The 20,117-nt window shown below is 37.7% G+C and overlaps 1 protein-coding gene across 1 annotated transcript in view; it reads left to right on the top strand.

Annotated features, from left to right (window-relative positions):
- Positions 1–20,117, top strand: part of lamc3 (laminin, gamma 3) — a 133,288-nt gene that overhangs the window by 49,811 nt on the left and 63,360 nt on the right. Inside the window, exons 6-8 of the mRNA XM_086152995.1 lie at positions 8,236–8,424; positions 9,324–9,441; positions 17,955–18,053. Of these exons, the coding sequence (XP_086009121.1) occupies positions 8,236–8,424; positions 9,324–9,441; positions 17,955–18,053 (406 nt within the window). The remainder of the gene's footprint in view (positions 1–8,235; positions 8,425–9,323; positions 9,442–17,954; positions 18,054–20,117) is intronic.

Below are 20,117 nucleotides of genomic sequence, written 5' to 3'. Positions count from 1 at the left end.
AGTCAGTAGATGACCGACTGCACAAAATGCATGAATACTTTGAGGTTTGGTCAGAGAACATCCAACAACACGGTCATGGGTCAAAGACGATTAGGCAGGATTTTGTCCAGATGACAGGTGAAACAGACACTGGTCCGTCGCGGTATTTGACAGCTTGCTGGAAAACCAGTAGATTTCTTTGAAAATGGGCACAATGTGGCTCTTTTATCCTTAGAAATCTCATTCCACTATTTCAAGTACAATCCGGTTATTTTTTACATAGTTGGTTTCACACTTCCTGCTAAGTGTGTATTACATTGGATTACTCCAACACTGTGAGAAATATCAGTCTGATGTTGTATTTGTCTCCCAAATTTGTAACGCATATTTCAATAGTGGTCACCGTAATCAATGTTTTTACCTTCACCAATTAATGAATGATGCATTGATAATGTTAATATTCATGCGTATGAAGGGCAGCAGTAGTAAATACATGAATCAAACAAAGTATAATTATTGTCATCAGTATTTTCATAATGCTGACAAAATCAGGGGCGACGATGTCTGTTTTAGGAAAGACATATTAAAACAGAGGTGTATTTGTTTATATGGTTTGTACACAAAAAGAAAACAAAACAAAACAAAACAAAATATTAGCACAAAAGAAAACAAATGAAAAACAAAAGATCCATAACAAAGAAACTCTGTCTGCTGGACCTGACCTGAACTAGAAGTTAGACACAGACACTTATTGAAATAGGGAGGTGGTTGGTTTAATTCAATCAGTATCTACTTTTTGTCCACTGTGCATTTTTATGAAGTTTGATAATGAAATAAATTAAATGTCTACAAGTGGTCAGGTAGGAAATAGGAACCTTGCTGATCACCGATTACTGTGAAGCTTTTTCTCATAGAAGAAATATATGAATCCCTATTTCTTGCAATGCAATTTGACACCTGCCGGCATCTTTCCAATTCATTTCCTGCTGAGTCCTTTCCGTTTCTACTTACACATGGTTGACTTTGCCAGTTCCACATCAGAATTGCTTTCCATGAACTGCTCTCTGTATGAACTGTCTTTCCTCGGGGTCAAAAGTTATTAGAGTATAGTCTACTAGTTTTATGAGAATTTATTTTGAATAAGCAAGGATAATAGTGCATGGAAACATTTATGTACAGGTTAACATTTTAAATTAGGCTTACACACTATAAAGACATACAGCTCCAAATAAATGGACAGCTTACAGCACTGCAATCTGCATCATGATACCTTTCTGCATGTAAATTCTTTCATGGCATATTCCTAAACTCAAATTAATAACTGTTATCAAGAGCAGTATCTTTTAGAATTCCTTTGACTTGGATGATAGTCATGGGTCTCTCAATTAAAACATTTTGTGACTCTAATATGCTAATTGAATGCAATGCTAAAGGTCCATTACATTAACATTAAATCCCAAAATGAACCGTCTCATTTGTAAAATACGTGGTGTCCACCATTTTTTATTTTAAGGAACAGCCATGTAGCTTTGTCTTCTTTTTTACAATTAAGATGATCATCTGATGCAACCTGGAACATTGTTTGTAAAATGAAGAGATGGTAAGAGGAAAGCTGGGTAATATTGCTAAGTTTGACTGTATAAATCAGTTATAAAAGACTGAAAAACTTCAAACGTCAAAGTGCTCCCTTTAGTTTCAATGGCCTCTAATTGGGCAATGTGTGTCCATCGCATTAGGGTGTGGAGCTTCCAGATGATCCTCACCATGACAACTGGATTAAATAACATTTCCTTGGCAGTTCTGCAATCCCACATTATACTGTCCACTTGGGTGAATTGATGAGTGCTCTTTTCGGTATTATACTGTATGAGGAAAAAATATCAAAATGTAAATAGATAAATAAATAAATGTTTTAGGCTCCATTTTCTGATTTTTTTTCACTCTGTCCCATCTGTATCATATTGCTCAGATTCTAAATGAGTCTGAGGAGAGACTGAAGATGTACCATCAGCCTGATCTGACTACGCTGAAAACTTTGCATAAAAGCAGTTTCAGTATGACTTGTTACCTCAAATTCAAGTAATCGAACCTGGTCAAGCTTCAGCTTTCGGCAAGCGGGTTTGAGTTGACTACACAAATTTCTTAACCTTTTGGTAAAGCTGATTTTGTCTGACCATGGGTTTTAACAAAAGTGTTTTCTTTCCATATTCTAAATATTACATGAAAATCACAAAGACACCAAAACTCTCCTTCCTGGTGTTGCAATTGCTAGAGGGTTAAATAATGTTGGAATAATGTTTCTTGCAATAATGCTTAAAATTATTCTGCTGACAACAAATTCCATCCAATCTAGCACACAAGTTACACAGCTCAGGTAGAGGACTGATTTATTCCCACCAGATGCATCTGACAAATGTTATATTTTTTCAGTGCCGCTTTTCTTTGTTTGCTTGCCAACGTTTTGGTGGTCCAGCAAATTGCATATGGAATGGGGTAATATTTTGGGGCCAAGAATTGTGTTTCGTTTTGTAGTGAACCTTGAAAAAGCTCTCAGTGGTTATCTTAAATGGGGGAAGAAGATGAGATGGTGGCATCACCAATCATTCAAGAGGAGTGGACTGAACTCGTCCACTTTGCTAGATCGCTGAAATCCTTCTTTACTTCGGTTGAAGCAGATGAAAAAAGTGACGGACAAAAAAAATAGACTCCTGTGAAGTGGTGAATATGCCACTGTATTATGTAAATAAATCCAAGAACCAAATATTATTGCTGTAATGGACATGAAACAGCAACTCTTTAATCATGTTATTTGCATGCATGAAGGTGCCTTCTGTTAACATAATTCTGCATAGATAATGAATCAATATTTAGCACCCTTTGTCACTGTATAGCTGGAGTGGACTAAATTATTAACAATTTGGATTTCCTAGACATTAATTGTCTTTAAAATGATCATAATTTATAAATGATAAAAATATTTAACAATAGAAACCCAATTTGTAAAACCTTTGTGATGTTCCTTCCAATTTGGCTGAAATGCTCACTCAGGCTCAAAAATGAATAGAAATGGATAGTGGTGTTAGAATTTTAAAACCAAAGTAAGTTTTTGCATTCTGAACATCACACCATGGGAAAATGAGATGAAATGTTCCAAAATGGATACTGTGTTGATCTACAAATTTACTGTTCTGTTTAAATTCTCAATCATGGCAAGAAATTGTTGTGCTTGGGAAATAGGTATTAACACAGTGTGATACAAAATTAAGAGCTACTATAGAACCAATTTTATAAAAAAGTACAATACAATAAGAATGAACATGGCTTTCATGATGTTCAGAGGCTACTTTCTATGAGATTTAGCCCAAAGGAGTTATATAAGGTGTATGGACATGATATGAAAATTATAGATTTTATAGGGTTTTGTATCACAGGAATAGCCTCCAAGGAGAGCTTAGTACTATTGATTCATATCCTTAGTGAAAGGACAGAGCCCTTCCTCTTCTGTCCAGGGACAGCGTAGGACATTTTAGAAGTTGGAAAAGACATCTGCTTACATTTGCGAATATAGATTGAATTATTGACAGAGGACTTTTCCAAGTATTTTCATTCCAATCACTTGTTGACATTGTTTCAAACTTTTATGTGTTTTATTTGCGTTCCTTCTCACTCAAGTAAGGGGCTAGGGAAAGAGGAAGGTTTTTTTGTTTTCTCTCACTTACCCAGACTTATTAATCCAAATCAGTTTTGCTCTAGCAAAAGAATACATTTCCCCCGAGTAAAGTTATCCAGTGACAAACCCAAATGAAGTACAAATTTACATTAAGTCAAGGGACCTTAAGTTAATAGAACTTTAACTATGAATGTGAATAATTGACAACTATCCCAGGGGTGAAATGACTCCTTATTTCTGCATTATTTTCATATATTCAATTCCAGCAAGAAGCTGAAGCCAGTTTCTTTCTGCACAAAAATTAACATTCTTAAATGACACAGAAAATGTTAAAAATTGTCTTAGAAACAGTTGTTAATGATCCTTTAATCACACATTTAAAAAAATTCTTAATCTGCAATCAATACAAAAAAATGGCACCAATCAAAACTAATCCCACTGCCTCATTTCTTTACCGTTAAAAATTTTGAATTTAACTATTCTAAATTCCTCAAGGGGGTCCACCATAAACCGATGTGTTCCACATCAGTTATGAATCATCAGCTCGAATATGGAGTAAAGTAAGACCGAGCCAATTTAGATCCAGTAGTGATGACAGTCAATCATCAGGTATGACATTCCTGATGCATGTGTTGTTTTCATTTCACAGAACACAGAAAGGAATGGACTCACCAACATGTGGCCTTCCTTTCACTGCAGTTTGACCTTAGAATGCTGTTTGACTTTAATAGCTTTTAGACTGCCGAATTCTTTGTGGGACATGGTGAAGAAAACTTCATTGAGAATTTAAAGAAGGCGATAATCTTTCAGTCCCCTAAAACTCAATTTTATAATAATAATAATTAATCCTTTATTAATCCCCATGGGGAAATTCATTCTCTGCAATTAAGCCATCATTGATGAACTATGAGCAGTGGGCTGCCATCCAACAGCGCCAAGGGAGCAGTTTGGGGTTCAGTGTCTTGCTCAACAACACCAGGACGGGGCCGGGAATTGAACCAGGAATGTTCGGTTCCAAAGACGGGATGTCTTGCTTAAATGATGCTCTTCAGTTGCTTTTGCTTACATTATGAGGGAAGCAATTCCACCTGCTCTTTATCTTTACCTCAAAAAATCTATGTTCATATTCTTAAATTCTCAAAAGGTCCCTTGTCAAAAATGCCTTTCACGAGTTAATGTGTCGAAAGAATTGTCTCTACGCCAGTTTCTCCAGTCACACTAAAGGTCATGCATGCAACCCTGTCTGTTCCTATGGTATTTCTCCCCTCAACATTACCAGATTCTGACCTCTTCCTTCAAAACATGACTCATGGTTCCTCATGGATCTTCACACAAAGTACATGTTTTGCACTCTTGTCATATAAATGAATGTCAAGAATATTACAATACCTGTTTTAACAAACTAATTTCTTCTTGTCCTTTCAGCTTTTTCCTTCAGGGGTTGCCACAGCAAATCAACCTTCTCCATCTAACCCTATTCTCTGTATCCTCCTCTCACACAAACTACCTTCATATCCTTCTTCACTACATCCATAAATCTTCACTTGGGTCTTCCTCTAGACCTCCTGCCTGGCAGCTCAAATTCCAGCATCTGTCTACCAGTATATTTACTGTCCCTCTTCTGTACATGACCGAACCATCTCAGTCTAGGTTCGCTGACCTTCTCTCCAAAACATCCAACATGCTGTTCCTCGAATAGACTCATTCCTGATCCTATCCAAACTGTCCAAACATCGTCCAAAGAGCACCTTAGCACTGCCTCCTGTCTTTTAGTCATTGAAACCGTGTCTAGGCCATACAGCATTGCTAGTCTCACCACTGTCTTGTACACCTTTCCTTTTACTCTGGCTGATCTTCTATCGTCAAAAGCAGAGTACCACTGTCTCACAGCTAGCATACCCCTTGGTATACCACTTCTTCTTTGCTAATTGTGTTCTCTGTATGTACTCCTCATTCCACCCCCAAGTCTCCTTATCTATTTTCCTTCCAGATGACACACCAAGTACTCTTCTACCTGTCTCCCTGATAGCATTAGCTGTAGTTGTCCAATCATCTGAAAGCTGTCCCTGACCACTCAGAGCCTTTCACAACTCCTCCCTGAAAACTATGCAACACTCCTCCCTTTTCAACTTCCACCACTTTTTCATCTGCTCTGCCTTTGTCGTCCTTGTCACCAGTCATCCTACAAACCATTTCCATCCTTTTTGTAAAGTCTACTACCATCTGTCCCTCTGCATTCCTATCCTTCCTACCAAACCCGCCCATCACTTCTTCATCTCCTCTATTGCCTTCACCAACATGCCCATTGAAGTGTGCACCAATTACCGCTCTCTCATCTCTGAGGATATTATGCCTCACTTCATCCAGCTCATTCCAGAACTTCTCCTTCTCCTTAAACTCACATCCCACTGCAGGGTAAAGCCACTAACAACAATGAGAATCACATCTTCAATTTCCAATTTCAGACTTAAGTTTATAAGTTTATCTATACAGTATAAGTTCATATAAGTTTTATAAGTTTATCTATAAGTTTATCTGACATACTTATCACCTCCAGAACATTCCTAACAAACTCCTCCTTCAAGATGACTCCTGCTCCATTTCTCTTCTTGTCAGTACCATGATAGTACAACTTAAAGCCTGCTCTTAAGCTTCTAGCCTTACTACCTTTCCACCTGGTCTCCTGGACACACAGTATATCCACTTTCTGTCTCTGCATCATGTTGACCAACTCTACCTTTTCCTGTCATTGTCCTGATATTCGAAGTCCCTACTCTCAGTCCCAGACTCTTGCCTTTCCTCTTCTCTCCCTGCTAATGAACACGCCTTCCTCCTCTCCTTCATTTGAAACCGATTCAAATCTTGAATTCATCAACTGACTACTATCTTTGTATAAATGATACCCTCCCATACTCTCTCACTCAAATAGTCATAGCCAAGGAAAATTTTGTCTCTTTTTGCTACATGTCCATGGTTTACTGGGAGCCGAAAAACTGAGCAGGATCACTGTCTGAACTGTAAATATAACACCCTACAAGAATTCTGTCAGTATGTGTGAGTAAGTACTAAACTGTAACACTTTCTGTTCAACTGCAAAAGGACTGTTATTTTAGGGAAGGGGTGGGGTGGCTCTAAAAGTAAGAGCGGCCATCTTGGAACCGAAGTTCCAGGTTCAATTTCCCCTTCTCTTCCAAGCATGTCGAGGTCGTGATAAGGACAACACATACCCTAACTGCTTCCCGAGCACTGTTTGGGAAATTGAAACTATATACTGAATTCAAATCACAGATATACATTATTTGTGGAAATAACCCCATCACATTGTGGTTAAAGGTTGAGTAAGTTGTCATAGCATCAGTGTTGGCCGGCAATAAAAAGCATACACATATATAGAGTAATTAGTGGGTAAACATGGGTGGTCAGGTAGATGTGTAATTACAAATACATGTAGTACATTTTCATGCAAACTTTGTCTTAATGGCATTGTCTGTGTAGAGGTAGACGCTGATAAATTTGCATTGCCTTAAGAAGCTAACAAAAATGACTGTCCACAAACACAACCACCCACACACACACACACAAATGACAATTTTCTAAATTGAAATCTCTGATGGGATATCACAATTTTATGATTTTGAAGACAACTTTTGAAGATATTGTAGCGGGTCAAGAATGTTGGGGTTCATGTTGATGCTTGTTTTCTGTGTGATGATTTGGGGGGGTTTGGGAATGATGTGGGTGTGGTTTGGGGTGCAATGAATTCTGTTTATTTATTTATATATTTATTTTTTTAACCCGGAATTGAGCAGTAAAAGTTAGTTATACTGCAGGCTCGTGTGGCGTGGCTGTGGCCAACAATAGCTATTGCTCATTAAACAGACGTTCTACCATTACCCAGATGTTTCCCTGACTCAAATGCTACAATATTATACCAAATTGGAAAGTGGTTTATCCAAATGGTGTATCTAAATCAAAATGAGTATTTCCAAAATAGCAGGGGTATGATTACAATGACATAACTTGTCCTAGATTTACATGACATACTCAGAATCAACAGATGCAACATAACGTTGAGCCAAGTTCTCAAGATACAATAATAAGGTGAACATTGTGTTTCCATGTTAATATCAGTGTTGTCATATGTTTAATACGAGCACACAAGAGAGTTAAATCCATAATAAAATGGGCAATTTCACCTAAATCCCCCTAAGGGTAAATGGTAAACTAAGGAGGGATTTGATGTGAGGAGTATGAGCTGTGATGGTGTGTTATCAGCTGAGTAATTTCCTCTTGTATAAACATGAATTACCGTTATCTAAGTGCCCCCTGACAGCCAATTGGCTCCTCATTAGGCCTGTGTGAAATGAGATTAGCAACGAGCCTCTAAATTATGATCCAATCCCAGAACACATAATCTCTCAAACATATATCCGGCCTGTGTCTCTTTCCCCTATCTATTTCTGTCTCCTCTCCTTTTTTTTCCACTATGCCTATTTTGTCCCCTGCGGCTATTTTCTTCGAGTTCGTCACATCTTGCCTCATTTGACCTCTTGCTCCGTCTTTCGTACCTTCTTACTGTCTCGCAGAGTGTAATTGCAATGGGAAATCAGACGAGTGCACATTCAGCGTTCAGCAGTACCACAGCACTGGCAGTGGAGGGCGCTGCTTAAACTGCAGAGACAACACCGATGGGGCCCATTGTGAGCATTGCAGAGAGAACTACTATAGGAGGACACCAGAGGAGCCTTGCCTACCCTGCAACTGTAATTTTAACGGTAAATAGACTTATGTTTGTTTATTTGTTTGTTGGTTTTGTTCTCGAAATTAGTCTTGAAACCCAATTATAATCTACATTGAGAATGTTGCACTAAAAAAGACTAATATTATTAATAATGTTGAACTGGAATGTGGTGTTGGTACATTTTTTTTGAGATTAAAAGGGTTGATTGGGTTGAAATCTGAAGCAAGACAGTTGATTAAATGCAGCAGTATGATGATATTTACCATAACTGATTAACAAACTGCTACGTGTTGGCAAAGAAAAATATCTGAATTTATCATTTTGAACTATGTTCCATGTCTTGCAAATTTACTGCCTTTAATTACCAAACTGACATCTATTGTTTTCCTCTGACTAATAATCTAAATATATCCAATTCTTGGGTACATTGAATGTTTAGGTTCTTGAATTTACTCTTGCCAGGTAAAGAGAGACAACCAAATAAAGGAGGAACAAATTCATATGCACTCTTTACTCTGCAGTTTTTTTTTAATGCTGTTAAGTGATTGCACAGAGCTGTTGGTGTCCATTATATTGATCAAAGGTTATAGCAGACTCCATTATGCCAGCTTTTATCTCAAGTCCACAATGCCCCAGTTGGTCTTTTTTCTCCATTAACCAAAGCTGAAGCATGTCTGCTACTGTAAGGCTGCAAGATTATATGGTTCTCTAGGAAGCTATGGAGGTAAAGGAATTCAATAGCAGTTTTTTTCCTATTATTGCTTTTGATAAATTGCTAAGAAAAAAAACAATTTCTTTCATTTGATTAAGCAGCACCGTTTATTGATTAAGGTTTCTTTAAAACCCCAATGTGTATTTCTTTGTTTCTCTGCATATATTACACATTTTCCTTCCCTTTTTTTTTTTGCAAAATCTGTCTGCTGAATGTTACAGGCTCTGTGAGTCTACAGTGTGATGAGGAGGGGAGATGTGCGTGCCAAGCTGGTGTGACAGGGGAGAAATGTGACACGTGTCTCGCTGGATTTCACTCACTTGCCCCTGGTGGCTGCAGGTGAGCCATCTCTGACAGAATCTCAGACATTTTGAAACAGACATTACAGATTATCAAAAAGATTACATTTTTAAACGGAAAATGTGGTCATGAGATCAAAGAAATTATAACAAGAAAAGGTTACAACCCATTCAAACTAATGGAGAATGTTTTTAATTACTGTAAATGAAAAGCAACAAATATATTTGGTAATTAGTGAATAATAAAATAAAGCCTCACAGCTATGTACAGCATAGGTTTTGACCTGCAGAGAAAATCTAGGTCCCGCTCATGGGCGGTATATGGCATATGAAGAATCCCGGAATTTCAAATATCTGAAAAAAAAAAAAAAACAGGAAGACCGGATCCAGTGGCATCCCTGGGGGCCATGTTACTCCTGACCATTGTAAGGATGGTCCAGGAATTTGGCTTGTTTACAAATGTACTGCAAAAACAGCTCAATACCGTTTTTTGTAAGAAAAGCCCTGGGACTGTGCTCTTTCACCACAGCTAGAATGAGTAGAAGCCCAGCCTTAACATTAGGCTACAAGTTCACAATTGGACATTCCACAGCATTTTCATCATTCACAAAAAGGTTAGCCTTATTAGGAAAATCAGAGATGTCAACCCCCAAACTCACAGTCTCCAGTGGCAGATAGCCAAAGGCAAGAATACATGGATGAGCTTGGACACCAGCTTACACTGTACCCTTAGGAAACACTAAGTGAGGGCACCAAAGCCAAACTGGCCTTCTGTGGCCATGCATAACGCCAGGCATATTTGGAGAGATGCCCTGAAGGATATACTGTATATGCTCAGACACTGGGAATTGAGAAAGGGATATCCTCCACTGGGAGAATGAAATCTGTCAGCTGCAAAAGTCTTGGAACAATGCCAAAGACCGAGAGACAAAGGACAAAATGAGCCTATGTGACATACAGATGTCACATAGCAGGTTTTGTTTTTTTTTTTATTTTGAACATCAGCCAAATGAAAGCCAAAAGGAAGCCCCATTCAGCTAAGCATGGCACAGACCTCTCCTTGCACTTTGACATAACGCATTTACAATAGTGGGTTTAGTGAGCATAAGTGACACCAGCAACCAATTACAAACTGCTTACTCAACCAGGTATACGAGATGTGCCTTAGCCCTAGAATGTGCCTCTTGAGAACATGAGCCTGTTCAAAGGTACGGCCCTGTGGAATGTGATGAGACAGATATTCTTCTTGTTTGGGCAATCATACAATGTCACCAGCTATCCCCTGGGAAACAACTGCATTGACACAGGAGCAGCAAGTCAAGAGTTCTGGGATTGCCAAACTTTATATGATCCAGGCACAAAAAAACAGTGATCAAGTGAAATAATTCAAGTATTTTTATAGTCTAGCTGAGTCTTGTAATACCTATGGGTCAGTTTTCCACCAGCTAATTGACCCTATCACTGACCCAATCACATTCTACCATGCATCCACAGCCTGGTAGCAAAGTGCTTTAGTATCTTTGACATATAAAACTCAACCAAAGAGACTTCAACCAGTTGGCACCCTCTGGAAAGGTGGAAAGCGATATGATGCTCTATCGAGGATCATTTACACCATCTTAATTCTTGGTGAACGTTAAAGAGTAATACCCAATTGGTCAAGTTATATTAATTATGTCACTGACCTCCATCAGAGGTGCGGGTGGCATCAGACTTCTGAGACTGATACATACAGATGATACACCAAGTACTCTCCTATCTGTCTCCCTGATAACATTAGCAGTAGTTGTCCAATCATCTGAAAGCTCTACCTGACCACTCAGAGCCTCTCTCAACTCTTCACTGAAAACCATACAACACTCCTCCCTTTTCAGCTTCCACCACTTTCTCCTCTGCTCTGCCTTTGTCCTCTTGACCTTCCTTGTCACCAGTCATCCTACAAACCACCATCCTATGCTATCTGGCTGCACTCTCACCTACAACTATTTTGCAGTCACTGACCTCTTTCAGGTTACCTCTTCTAGACAAGATGTAGTTTACCTGCGTCCTCCTACCTCCGCTCTGATAAGTTACCCTATGTTCCTGTCTTTACTGGACAGAAGTGTTCACCACAGCCATTTCTATCCTTTAAGCAAAGACTACCACCATCTGTCCCTCTGCGTTTCTATTCTGTATACCAAACCTGCCAATCACTTCTTCATCCCCTCTATGGCCCGCACCAACATGCCCATTGAAGTCTGCACCAATTACCACTCTCCCATCTCTGGGGATATTCTGCATCACCTCATCTAGCTCATTCCAGAACTTCTCCTGCTCCTCAAATTCATATTCCACCTGCAGAGCATAGCCACTAACAGCATTGAGCATCACACCTTCGGTTTCCAGTTTCAGACTCATAAGTCTATCTGACATTATTTTTACCTCCAGAATATTCCTAACAACCTCCTCCTTCAAGACAACTCCTATGTAATTTCTCTTCCTGTCAGAACCATGATAGTACAACTTAAAGCCTGTTCCTAAGCTGTCTTTTAAAAATCACCTACTGAGTTCCCTCTGCCTGGGCGACAGGAGAAGGGGAGGCTCGTTTTTGAATTTAGAGACTCACTTGACCTGTTTATACAAAACAGGGAAGCTCAGGTTCGTACAGACACAAAATATGCTTTTATCATTCAAGCTATCACTCCATGAAAATACATTACTTTTGAGGGCAGAGAAGGCAATCTGTATGTTGTTTTATAAATAGTTTTTTTTTCTTCTATTTCCCCCCATCAGCTTGAAAACAGATTTCATTGTAGGTGCATATCGGAGGTTGGACTCAAAATATAGACCATCTTTTTATTTTTGAATTTGGAGTTTGACCTTAAATATGTACATCAAAAGTACATTTTAGAACATGTATCTGTGTGTTTCTCTGATATATCATATACATGTATATCTTTAACCAGATCTAGAACCTAAACAATATGATCATATGACTTATTAACAAAATCCAATATGTGTTGTTATAGGTCTGACTGATTTAAGTAAACATTTTAGATCTCATCATATGTTGAGAAAATTCATGCTTCATGAGTGGTTGCACCTCTGTTAATGATTCCAACTCAAGGTGTTTTCAAGACCAAGGTGATTTTAACACCACTTGTTTCCTGTTGCTCACTGCTGTTCAAAGGTGTTGCTTTGGAAAATGAGTTTTTTGTTTGTTTAGTAGTCAAATAACAAGGCACTATGGTTTGATTCCAAGAGAGCCAACTCAATAGAGTTTGAATTTCCCCCAAGTCTGTGTGATTTTCCTGAAGGGTTCTCCCACAATCCAAAAATAAGCAAGAAGTAAATCAGGGACCCTAAATTGCCCAGATGTGTGTCTGTCTCTATAAGTGGCCCTGCGATTAACTGACAACCAGTCCGAGGTGAGCCCTGTCTGTTGGCCAATGACAGCCAGGGTAGCCTCCAGCACCCCCAGAACCCCGTGTGTTGGATAAGCAGTATAGATGATTACTGAATGAATAGTCAAATCACCTTTGAGTTGTTAACAAAGGGAGTCTAAAGACATTGCTACAAGCAAAACCTTTTCCTTAAAAATCAATATCTCTGACTAGCAGAGGCAGAGCATCTTGTTGGTGCAATAAAGAAAGATTGGAGGACAGTTGACAACAAGCATTGGAAGGTTATACTCATATTACATTTGCCTACATGTGCCAATCAAAACTGAGACATTCTGCTGCGTTTTATTTCATTTTTTTGTTTGTTTTTGGAGTTGTGTGTCTGAGGGTTTTAATCTGTTGTTCTGTGGACAGGAAATGTGTGGAGGTCATCACCCGTTCAAATATTTTCTTCTGATCAAGACCTCTCTTGGGAATATAAAGGCCTCTTGTTTCTGCTGTTTATTTCCATACTATATCATCCAGGCACAATTTAAAAGTTAGTGTGTATAGGTTGTAGAAGATTTACAGATGTAGTGAGAGAGGATATGAAGGTAGTTGGTGTGAGAGAGGAAGATAGAGTTAGATGGAGGAGTTGCTTCGCTTTGGCGACTCCTGAAGGGAAAAGCGGAAAAGAAGAAGAAAAAGCATATAAGATCTTATAATCTAATCATCTGATAATCTGTTGTCTTTTAAAAATCAGCTTTTTTTAGAATATAGAATATTAGAATATTAGAATATTCAATCTTTTAAATACTCTTTTAAATTACAGGTTAATCAATGTCCAATACGTGAAGAATAGCAATTTAGTGTATTGCCTCATGTCATTTCCCTACTTGAGTTATTCTAATTTATTTATTAGCTTATTCTTCAATAACTCATGTTTTGTTAATGTTTTTCATGTGTTGCTTGTGTTCATCTAAAACTGAATAACGCTGTGCAATAAAATTGCAAGGGTGTCAGATTGTTCGATTCTGAATCTAATAAGAAATATTCAATGATGTCAGGGGCTGCAAAAATGCAAGCAGCCTTCCTTCAAAGAAAGATGTATTGAAGCGGGAATTAATCAATAGTAGTAAGGACCGTTATGCATATGCATTTAGTTATAGATATATATATATATAGTATTTGTGACTTTGTGCATGAGTGAGCACATACAATTAAAAAGAAATGCATATTCTTACTCTTTTGTCAGCTTTCTGGTTTGAGCTTTGTCTGGTTCGGCCTGAAATCAGCTGTAGAATATCCACAAAAAACTCATCGTCATCCACTGCGTTTCTTATATGCAGTTTTCCTTATCCATGAAAATAATGGTTTCAATATTTTTGTTGTTTTTTTAAACTGCATCTCATTTAAATTAAACTAAAGGAAAACCTCAATCAACCTAAAAGGAACCTCAAAAGGAATAAGTAAATTAAGAGTTCTTGTTAAAAATCCAATTCTTATGGAAACTGGACTTGAATTTCTTCTATTGAAGACATTTCATCCTCATCTTCTTCAGTTCTGGACTGAAGAAGCCTCTCAGATGAGGGGTGAAGTGTCTTAAATTTAAAAAATTCGAGTACAGTTGCCACGATATGATTCTAACAAGAATTCACCATGACCTGGATGACTAAGAACCTGCATGGACATAAATTAACAGTTGTTCTGTTGTCTGAATATTACTGGGCGCATTGGAATACTTATTTTTAACTTATCTGTCATATATTATGTTAGAGCTTAATTTGAACCAGTTAAAGATATGCATTTTTACCAAAATTAGAATGTTAATACAAATACAAAATGAAGAGCACAGTATGCATTGATATAAAAAGGATATTGCAAAGCAAAACAGATCAAAAACATAGAATTTAAGTACATGTTCCATGTCTGTGCAAATGTGTTTGGATGCATGTGTAGATCCAAGTGTTTCTTTGCAGAAAGAATTTTTTATTTGTTTCTTTTTGCAGCAGAATCGAGACAGGGCTTGCCTGTCTGTCCTTCTTGCTAGGGCAGACTTGCCATCCAGTTCTTTTAGAATCAGGTGTCCTCAGTGGGATTATAGGTTCAACTGTGCCAGTTGATGTTGAGGCAGGGCTGGCTGAAGAGGGTGATAACGTTGATGCTCTTTGTGTAGCTGATGAGGTGATGCTAGGTGAGCCCTTCAGCTGTCTGGCCAAGACAGCAGTGTCTGAGTCTCGGGGCAGTCATTCTTTTCACTCAATATACCCCTTGGCAAGGGATTTTTTTTTTTTTAGCCTAGCTTGCTGAGACAATAAATGTTTTAAGACAGAAATTGCATGGGTTTTTCTTATTTTCTATTTTTTCTATTTTTGCGAATGCTGGTTTGAAATCAGAAACACCAAATCAAAACCTAATGCATAAGGAGGTACTCTGGCATTTGTGCTGAGATACCTCTCATCCAGTGAGATGTCATGACCAACATGAGAGCAAGACCTTGGTTTGGAAGATTCCTTTAACAAAATCAGAGATCATGCTAACCCCTCCATCTGTTACTATGGTGACCAGATCCAACCTGTCTGCTCTCAGAAACTTCAGAAAAAAGCTTTAGCAACAGATAACCCCTAGAGAAAGTTGGCCTTAATGATGGCCACATTTTCCAGACTGACAGCCCGTTTTTTTATACAGTTTGCATCTCAGTGGCAATCTCCATCCACTGATTTTTGCTATTTGCTATTGTAAGGCTATTCATATTCTTTGATTAATTTGTTATTCATGGTCAACTTAGTGTTCATCAGTGATGTATTATAAAGATGGAATATTCACTGGCTGAACTTATTCACCCTCAAACAAAATTGTCATTTCGAATTGGCTGAGTTGTCCTCCATTGTGACTGATATACCTCAGAGGTTTTCACACGCTCACACACAGACATGTCTTCTTTTCTTTTTCCGTGACCTTTGTACAAACCAAAAGATTTTGATGAGAAAAATCAAATTCTAGCTTGGTGTGACCAGAGAGTTCCCTCCTAAATATGAATGCATTTGGGTGCACAGGTTAATGCAAATGAAGGGGCCTGTGTGTGTCCATGAAATAAGCATGTTGTTGTATTTATATTCAGGAGACGTCTACCCCAGCTCTCTCTGACCCCTCTTCCCTGCATAGGGAATGCTGTTGAATCTCATATTAAAGCCTTGTGTTAATATTACAGCATTACTACGACCAGTCTATTGTAGATTCTTTCAGGAAACAGAAAATAGACACTGAAAAGGGACATTTTTTTGTGTTTTTCTGTTTTTTTTCTTGTAATGCAATGACTGATATCTGGATTTGGACAATCAATTACATACTCCTGTATAATTATCAAGCTCTCACACTTCATTGCCTTTCATACATCACACCTTTTCAAACCACTTTCTGCAGAGCATTTAGCAGCGTAAGAGCCAGAGCTAGATTAATTTATGGATCTAGTAATGTCCCAAAAATATCCTTGATAATCACAAATTGGCATTGAATTTAAACAAACAAACAAACGAACGAACAAACAGTAGACCTTTCCCTGATTTTAGACAATGAAATACCTTTAAGATAATTGTTTATGTTTTTATATCTATTACAAATTTCATTGGTCTATTCACAATATATCTTCATAAAGGTTAAAACAAAAATGTTATTAGTTGAAGTAATTGCTAAAAACTATTATTGATCATGATACATCATCAATTTTTTTGAACGTGTCCGTATTTTGCAAAGTTGATTAACAAATTATGGTAGTGCATAAAATAAGTAGATGACCATTAGTTTTTGATGAAATTATCCTTAGGCAGACTTGTATCAACAAGCTTTCTTTCATTAATGCAGAAACATCAGGCTGTTGAGTTGAAGTGTGAATTACCCGGACCACTGGAGCAGAAACAAGTAGAGATGGTTTGCTTTGAGTAATTGAATTATTTGTAATAGAACCTCATTAAATTTGATTCTGTCTCACAAACAGAAGTAGTAAATCAGTGAAGGTGAGCAAACAGATTTAGACATGATTGAACTTACCTCTGGCTGTTGCAAAAGACCAATGACATTTACAAAGGCTTTTTGTTTATTTTCTGGTTTATTTTTGGCTATTTTTTGCTTAGCCTTTACTTTGCCCGTATTGTCAATTCTTACCATGGTAATTGAAGTTAAGGTTCTGCACAGGTCTAGGCTGAAAGGTGCTCCTAACATTAACGTGTTATGTATATAACATTCAGGAAACAAAGGTAGGAAATGAGGGGACTCAACTGGATAGGTAATTGGGAGGCCAATTTGTAGATTGTTGGCAAACAAATGACTTGTGCAAGTTCATTTGGGCTGAGGCTTGGGCGGGATTTGCAGGGGCCTGGTCTGGATCAGGTAGGGGAAGATGGATCTGCGGGTATGTGCACATGGTTTGACCTTCAGACAGACCTTAGCACTGAGTTGTAGTTTCTTTGTTTGATATTTTTTATTTCAATGTTGTTTTGTCTGTTCTTTGGTTGTTATTTTTTTTTGATTAATAATTTTCATAATGGATGGATCATTTGTTGGCTGTTTTTTTTTGGTTGGATTTTTTTGGTTAGTGGGCAATGGTGGCACAGTGATTTGGCCTTCCAGCACCAAGGACCCTGGTTCTATTCCAACAGGGGACCTTTCTGTGTGGCATTTGCATCTTTGGTCTATGTGGGTTTCCTCCCACGGTCCAAAAACATGCAGCAGGTCAATTGGGAAAATGACCCAGATGTGCAAATGAAAGAGTGAATGGTCGTCGGTTTATGTGGCCCTGCGATTGCCTGGCAGCCGGTCCAGGGTGTACCCTGCCTCTTGCTCGATGGCACATGACATGGGAGAGGCTCCAGCATCCCCTGCAACCCTGCGTAGAATAAGTAGAGGACAATGGATGGATTTTGGTTGGTTATTTTACTAATGTACTAATCATTTGTTGACTGACTGCACTGAGAGTGAGTGCAGTGATGATAATCATCTTAAGTGTGAGCAAGGCTCAAGTCCAGAAACAATTCCCAGCATTTGTTTTGTCCACAAGATGACTAAGTGGCTGTTGTGATATGAAGTTGAGGAGTGGTAAACAATGAGAAACTACCATTATCTGGTAAAATTGATTTTGTCTTGTTCATTTACATAAAGAATTAATATTATTTATCCTCCCTTGGATGTTTTTCTACAGGCCATGCGAGTGTGACACCCGTGGGAGCATGGGCCATTGCACCACTCTGGATGGCCACTGTAAATGCAAGATGAATGTGGAGGGACAGAGATGTGAAAGGTGAGGCTTTCTTCTTGTTGGCACAAATAGTTAACCAAGTTAACTATTGGCTTAGAAGTCCCTTGCACAATATCATCTGTTGAGTCTTAAATCTGTTACTGACAGCTTTTTACTCAATGTAAAGTACTTTTTATGTTTTAAAATATAAAGAACATAAAATCCAGTGCAATTAGCACATCAGACTATTGCTTCCACACTTTCTTAAAAGTTAGATAAAGAACCGTTTGAATCCCATATAATGGAACTTTCCATCATCTTGAGTACATAAATAGAGGATTAAACATAACCTAATGTCTGCCTTTCTCTCTCTCGCTGCATTTACAGTGGGTGAAGAATTAAATTATCGACACTCAGGAGGTTTGATATGAGAGTAAAGTCATCTCTTGAATTTGTTGATATGTGATTTATAATATTTGCATCATGCCAATGGCAAATTTAGTGCTTCATGTCTGGTTTTGTTATTTGTCAGTCATTAAATTTATTCCATTGTCATTAACAGAATTCACATAATTACCTTTAATTTAAGGACTTGTGTTTCATCATGGCCTTCAAATGCCATCTAAACTAATAGTCAACATGCTGCGGCAAGTTTCCCACATCCAGCTTGTATGGTTTATGAATGTGTTTTACTAAAACTGTTTGAATGAAGCTGATAGTCTGCCAAGTAATAGATTCCCCATTAGCTGATTACGTCATGTGCAGATCCACATGTGCTTTTTAAAATAAGCAGTGAAAATACAATTCCGTCAAGATAAAAAAAGAGGATATGTTTCTTATGTAATTAAATGGACAGGGTTGTGTAGAAAAAAGTATAATTATGATCAAAAGTTAATAAAGGCAAACTAAAATCTTGATGCGCCTCTCCACAAGTTGATTTTAAATGTTAGGTTTTACAAAAATAAATGCAAGGTTTTTTTTGTAAGACACATCTGTGATGTCAAGATAATAGCAAGTTCAGAGCACAGTAACAGACAGCTGCCAACACCAAGTGAATTCAACATGTCAACAGGCACCAAATCACAGAGAAAAAAAAAAGAAAGAAATCAATGTGATGTCTAAAAATAGAACTGTAAACAACATTACAAGCTATGTGTATTAGAGTTCCAATGGACTGAGAAATATTAACTGTAAAATACAAAGAACAGAAGTTGAATCCAACATTAATTCCAAGCAACTCATACATGTGATAATATTGTTATCTTTGGGAAAGTAACTGTTAATAAACATTCACATGAAGAGATTCTGATTAATAGTCTGACAAGATGATGAAACTGAAGGCACATTTCCTGTGACTCATGTAATAAAATCAGAATGAGAAACAGAAAAAAACATTTGTCCCCAAGAGTTGAGATCTTGAATAGGAACTCTTGTCAAAATCTTCTTTTCTTCAAGTGAAAGAATTCAAGTCCAGTTGCAGAGACAGCAGGATTGTGACAAGAATTCACATGGACCTGGATGACTGAGAACCTCCACAGACTTAGATAGGAATTCTGAAATTTCTTTTGCCAAACTCCCAAAATGAAGGCACCAGAGATTCATCATAATGTTGAACATCACAGCAATCTAAGGATTTTAATTCACATTTACTTAATTTTTTCACCATTTCTCCATTCTAGTACCTCAGTGGTAATGGATTTTTTTCTTACAAAAGTAATCCAGGCCTGTTTTATATGTCTGTCTTTCCTTGACTTTCCCTGACATTTCTTAATCATCCAGAGTTTTCCTTTGTTATTAAGGATGAATAAAAATCTGACATATATTAATGACTATACACACACACTTACATATACATATATTTACAAATTATATATATATGACAATTATGACACACAGTGCAATCTTTTTTATCTGGAAGGGTAAACATTCACTATTCATTCGCAATGTATCAATGTATCAGTAAATCTTATTACACTGTTCTGGCATATCAAATCAAACTTGGTTGATCAGATTACTCAGATCATGATCAGATATCTGTGACATAATCAATACACAGCCTCAGAAAAAACTATTTTTCCTGATTTTACCGGCCATTGAGCTGATGCCTCTCCTGTCTTATGATATGAC

This window comes from Fistularia commersonii, chromosome 9 (genome assembly GCF_037954325.1).
Source record: "Fistularia commersonii isolate RoL2024-O1a breed Wild chromosome 9, RoL_Fcom_v1.0, whole genome shotgun sequence".
In the NCBI taxonomy this organism is placed as follows: domain Eukaryota; kingdom Metazoa; phylum Chordata; class Actinopteri; order Syngnathiformes; family Fistulariidae; genus Fistularia; species Fistularia commersonii.
This window is presented reverse-complemented; position numbering and strand designations above follow the sequence as displayed.